The following is a 6,514-nucleotide window of genomic DNA, read 5'->3' on the forward strand; positions in this document are numbered from 1 at the left end:
AATCTACGATCTTAAAAAATTCCTGAATAAAGTTCCCTAAATTTACTCTTAAGATATCTACTCGAATTATTCAAACGCACAGAAAATAATATATTTTAATTTTTTCTAATTCTCAGAAAGAGATCAAATATCCTGATACCAGTGATAGAATTATATATTTTTCACGAGGAAAAGTTGAAACATTGAAGTGATGTTACACTATTACATAAATGTTAATGTCTGCACGTGAATCGCGTATGAGAGTTCGCTCGATTGTATCGAACATTTAATCTGAAGAGTTTTCAAAATCTTCGTCGGTGTCTAACAAATGTAATTATATTATTAACAATAAGTAATACTGTAACCAAAAGCAAAACATTTTGATTAACGCGAATCGAGAAAGAAATTAAAAGATACAGCAATAAAGTTTTGCTTTGCTAGTCTAGATTCTAAATTATTAGAGATACGTATGTACGTAGATTTTTAGTAGAAAAACTTATTCAAATGTGAATTACTCGATTAAACATTTATTGTGGAAATCTCTAAATATTGTTTGTGGGAATCGCTCTATTGAATACGTTAAAAATGTGGAGTTAATCGCTTCGCATTAAATGTTATTAAATATCCTATTAAATATAATATAATTAAAAAATGGATATATAGATGAAAATCGTTAAATGTTACGTTAAATGTTGATGAGAATCAAGATTTTAAAAGATACATATGATGAAAGTATTACTTACGAACATAGTTATGAAGATAAAGAATATAAATGAAGCAAATGTTATAATTGTAATTTACAAGAAACCGCAGTGTTATTTTAAACACTGTCGCGAAGAACTATTTGATGCGTAAAGTACCTGTTGCGAAATTTGGACAACTCCTCGTTTCTATGCTATTAATGCTAGTCGAGAGTCCAAACACACAAAATGAAGAAAACATATTTCTCGTTACACGATATTATACTTCCAGCGTTGATCTTTTATTATATAAGAGAATTCTAATATATTATATGAATGCCTAATCCATTAAGAAAGTTTTAAATGTGAATGTTATATATTATGAGATATATCTTATTGAAATTATATTTTTATCTTTAATCAATATGTATACCTAAACATCATATACATATTTATATATTCATATATTTTCCGTAAACATATAATTATAATAGAAATATAATTATTCTCTGATGCGTCGTGCGTAATCTCATATTAATCGATTATTTTATTCGAGATGATTAATTTACAATTACAAGAAATCAAGTCACTGAATATCTATTGCGTGAAATTTAACTCTAATTTAATCTACTATCATATTCTACTATCATATTAATTTCTTTCTATGTATTTAATTTATTTTTATCATTCAGTAATTATTATTTGAAAATGAAGAAGAAAATTAATGAATGAAAATAATATATATATACATATAGAATAGTAAGTTCCTTCCAATATAAAAAATTTAAACAAAACTCATATTGTTTGAACGTACGACACATTGAGGGATTACAGGCAATATGGCCTGGAGTAAAAGAAAGTACCTCTCATTAAATGAATTAATTCCAAAATAATTATATGTCTATAACTATGTATATGTAATGTTCAAAATTATAATACAAAGTTGTAATAGTTTAATGTCAAATAAATTGTGATGCATATAAAATACTTAAACCTACTTTTGTTCATTTTTTTCATCATTTTTATAAAATATATTTTTTTTATTTATTAAATCTTTTAGAAATATTTAAATCAAATATTTGAAAAAAAACTTTATTAAATTTTTATACAATTTGAATAAATAAGAAGAATTAAATAATGTTATATTTCTTTTGCTATTTATTTATCTTTCACAATAAAAGATTATATCTTTCTAACTATTTATTCCAAAGGTTTTTCAAACAATTTAAAAAAAAATTTGTAGATTATTATAGTAATTTTTGTTTTCAAGTTTTATCCTCAAATATACCTAACCCAGAATATTCGAGAATAGATGGCACTACATGCTTATGAACATCCGTTATAGGCAACAAAATGGTCGTGTAGTTTTGACGACAAAGAAACGTAAGTTTGTAAGTTTATAAGTCTTTTCGTTATAACTGCTTTAAACGTAAAGTCCAAGTTTCTTGGAACAAAATGACTGCAATACCTGGTACTGTGGCTTTTGATGAATACGGTCGGCCTTTTATTATTCTTCGTAACCAGGAAAAGCAAAAACGCCTAACCGGTATTGATGCCATCAAGGTATTCTTATATTATTTAAATAACTTTTTTTTTCATTTTAATTATAAAAGTAGTAAAAAATTTTTCTTGATATTTTCTCATGATTCTATTGAACTAAAAAAATTAAAAACTTTTATTAACGATTAATTAAACTGACCACGTGAAACGGCAATGGCGACATTTTAAGCTTGCCAGTTTATTCTGAAATAGCTAGAAATATTGTAAAAATATGAAATCTGAATTAATAATAGATTACACATATTTAAAAATTGTATTTTATAATTATTATTATAATTTTTTTTCATAAATTTAATATTTCAATAATTTAAAAAATTGAATAAATTTCATTGGTAGTGATTTTTATCCATATATGGATATTATGGCTTCTATGAGATAATTTCAGTAGAATCTAGAAATTTATTCAATAATATTATTTTCATATGTTTTGTAAAATACATTAATAATATCTTTAATAAATGTTGAATATTTGCAGTCACATATTTTAGCAGCTCGTGATGTAGCCAATATTTTGAAAACTTCATTAGGTCCTAAAGGCCTTGATAAACTAATGGTTAGTTCTGATGGTGATGTTACTGTAACAAATGATGGAGCAACAATTTTAAAAAATATGGATGTGGATCATGAAATTGCAAAATTAATGGTTCAATTGTCTCAATCCCAAGATGATGAGATTGGAGATGGTACTACTGGTGTAGTTGTTTTAGCGGGTGCTCTCTTAGAACAAGCAGAGCAACTACTAGATAAAGGAATTCATCCAATCAGAATAGCAGATGGTTTTGAAATGGCAGCAAAATGTGCAACAGATCACTTAAAAATGATTGTACATGATTTTGAAGGTAGCCCAGATAATCTGGAACCTTACATAAAAATTGCAATGACCAGTCTTGGTTCTAAAATGTAAAAAAAATATTTTATTATTATTTAAATTTAATTTATGGAAAAAGAAGAATAATTACTTCTCTATTTGTTTTAGCATCAATAAATGTCACAGACAAATGGCAGAAATAGCTGTAAATGCTGTATTTGCAGTTTTAGATCCTGTTGCACGTGATGTAAATTTTGAATTAATAAAAATAGAAGGGAAAGTTGGAGGCAGATTGGAAGATACAGTTCTAGTTCGTGGTGTTGTTATTGATAAAGATTTTAGCCATCCTCAAATGCCTAAGGTATAATTAGTTGAAAAAATAATATTTATTGATTTGAAAAGATATTTCACTTTGCCTAATGATGAAAAAGAGAACAGAGAAGGGTGAAAATTCAAATAAATTTTTTAGTTTACTTGTTTTTGGGACTTTAAATTGTTTCTTTAGTTATATTTTGTTAACTTTTGAAAAAAGTAAAAGTCTCTGTTCAAGTAACTATTGAATAATTTGATCTTCACAGTGGCTTCAATGATCAAAAGATTATGAGAGCTGAAGGCATTTTTTCTTTTTTTTTTTTTAATGAAATATTCTATTGGATAATAAAATTTTTAATAAATAATCGTTTGTTATATTTCAGAGGTTGGAAAATGTTAAATTAGCTATTTTAACATGCCCATTTGAACCTCCCAAACCAAAAACTAAGCATAAGTTGGATGTCACTTCAGTTGATGATTATAGAGCATTACGTGAATACGAACAAGAAAAATTTATTGAAATGGTGAAAAGGGTTAAAAATGCTGGTGCAACACTTGCCATTTGTCAATGGGGATTTGATGATGAAGCTAATCATCTTCTTCTTCAAAATGAATTACCTGCTGTTAGATGGGTTGGTGGCCCAGAAATCGAAGTAAGGTTTTATATGATTATTTTGTTTGCCCAATAATAATAAAGTGCAATGAAAGAGGATAAAAGTTAAGATAATAAGTTAATTTAATTTTTCATAATTTAATTTTTTCATATCATTAGTACTCTATTGTAAAAATGAATATAAAATTTTCTTATATATATATTAGTTAATTATGTTCTTTTTATCATAACTTTAATGACCAATAGATTATGAGATCCTGAAGGCTTAATTTCTTTTAAGAAATTAAAAAAGAAATCGTAAAATAATATTAAATTTTTTCAGTTAATAGCTATCGCTACGGGTGGACGTATTGTTCCTCGCTTTGAAGAACTGACACCAGAGAAACTTGGTCATGCAGGTGTTGTTAGAGAATTAACGTTTGGTACTACTAAAGATCGAATGCTTGTTATTGAAGAATGTAAAAATTCTCGAGCAGTCACCATATTTATCCGAGGTGGAAATAAAATGGTAAGTAATTTTCAGAATTCTTATAAAAATAATGAAAGCAAGGAGAATTTCAATGATATTCAGATATATCTAATTGACCAGACACCTTGCAAGAATAAAACATTATGATATTTATTTTGTTGTTCAATTTGAATCAATTTAATTGAACTTTTTTCTTTAATGTTACATTTTTTTACTCTATTGTTTTTATTTATTCAATATAAATATATCAATTTATGAATTTTTTTTTTATATTTTTTTGAATTTATTTTTTTGAATTTATTTTTTTTATATTTTTAGATTATTGAAGAAGCAAAACGAGCTATTCATGATGCATTATGTACAGTTCGTAATGTAATTAAAAATCAGAAAATTTTATACGGAGGAGGTGCTGCCGAAATTTCTTGTGCTTTGGCATGCGCAGATAAAGCTAATAAAATCAGTACTTTGGAACAATATGCATTCCGTGCATTTGCCGAAGCTTTGGATGCTGTACCTATGGCACTTGCTGAAAATTCTGGCCTTTCACCTGTAAATACTTTAGCTGATATTAAAGCAGCACAAATAGCTGAAAACAATTCTTCTTTTGGTGTAGATTGCTTAAATCGTGGCACTTATGGTACGTATTGAACTTGCAATCATGTTTCGTTAATAATAATATGTAGAAATAAATAATTATTTATTTTTTCAGATATGCGAGCACAAAATGTTATCGAAACATTGACGAGTAAAACACAACAGATTTTATTAGCTACACAATTGGTCAAAATGATACTTAAAATTGATGATATACGTTCACCTAGTGATGCCGGCGATGCTGCCTAAAGAAATTGCATATTTTTTATTCCAATATTATTGGATTTTTCAATATTTCACCTTCCTTGCTTCTTCCAAGCTTCATTCACATTTCTAATTGATGTATTAAATTTAATTAACATTTTATCGTCGGTATAAAAATGATATTTATGTAACAGCATTGTGATACGAAATAAATAATTTTACTTTCGTCAAAATTTATTTCTTTTTTTTTTTAATTTCCTTAATTTCATATTAGTAGTATATACAATATAATTAATTAAATAATAGGATCATGTTTTTCATCAACGTTCGTTTTTATTTTCATTGTAGGAACAAATAAATTTGTCACATCGAGTCAAGGTATAATTGTGTAGACAGATGTTTTTTTCTGTACATTTCGGGTTATAGGAATTTCGTTAGAAATTATTCCATAGAATATATTTGTGAAACGTAAATACAGATCGATTAACGTAAGAAACAGAATTTAATTACGTTCTACTAATAAAATGGCACAAAATACAATTGTTTGCACATTTATAAATTATATTATAACAACATTATATACCTCTATCTTTTCTCCTTCTTCTATATTGCCTCTAAGTCTATGGAAATAGACTTCCTAGGCAGATTTCCTCGTATCACAAAATATACAATCTATCCCAACATAACTTTATATCTTGCCTTTCTTTTTTTACATAATAACTTTTACATCTTCCATAAATTTCTTTTCTTACATACATAAAGTTCATGCTTGGAGTTGCAATATTTTACCATAATAACTTTTGATAGACTAACAATATCGAAAAACAACACATTTCTTAAACATCTTTAATCTTGATAACAACGTTTCTGTACTTTATGATACAGAATTCGGCACTTCGTTTCATCGTTTATATTTGCATTCGTATATCTCACTATTCTTGTTTATCGTACGTCTAATATTTTTATCCAATTCAGATGTTATATAAATTGCAAGCTCCAGCAGAGCCTTATATCAACACCGTTTTTAAATCTTGACGTACAATCTTTATATAATATTAACGAAAATTGTCACAATGAAATTTTTAATTTAATATTTTTATAAGGAAGAATAGGAATGATGTTTCATAAAATACAAATTACATGAGTAAAAAAAAATATATAAAATGTATCGATGACCCTTCTCGATGCGTTATCTAATTTGACAAAAGTAATGTAAGCCCTTATCTGTTTCTTTTTTTCTTCCTTTTTTTTTCTTTTTTTTTTTTTTTTTTTTTTTTTTTTTTTTTTTTTTTTTT

General features: G+C 26.3%; 1 protein-coding gene across 1 annotated transcript; it reads left to right on the plus strand.

Moving 5' to 3' along the window:
• The first annotated feature begins 1,931 nt into the window (after positions 1-1,931).
• On the plus strand, positions 1,932-5,452 carry LOC102679003 (T-complex protein 1 subunit epsilon). The gene is made up of 7 exons (XM_006609504.2): positions 1,932-2,222; positions 2,695-3,119; positions 3,196-3,388; positions 3,723-3,992; positions 4,275-4,460; positions 4,740-5,058; positions 5,131-5,452. Exons 1-7 carry the CDS (start codon positions 2,115-2,117, stop codon positions 5,262-5,264), a joined length of 1,635 nt encoding a protein of 544 aa, XP_006609567.1. The 5' UTR covers positions 1,932-2,114; the 3' UTR covers positions 5,265-5,452.
• The last annotated feature ends 1,062 nt before the right edge of the window (positions 5,453-6,514 follow it).

The sequence above is a fragment of the Apis dorsata genome, unplaced genomic scaffold (genome assembly GCF_000469605.1).
Source record: "Apis dorsata unplaced genomic scaffold, Apis dorsata 1.3 scaffold_57, whole genome shotgun sequence".
NCBI classification, from domain to species: domain Eukaryota; kingdom Metazoa; phylum Arthropoda; class Insecta; order Hymenoptera; family Apidae; genus Apis; species Apis dorsata.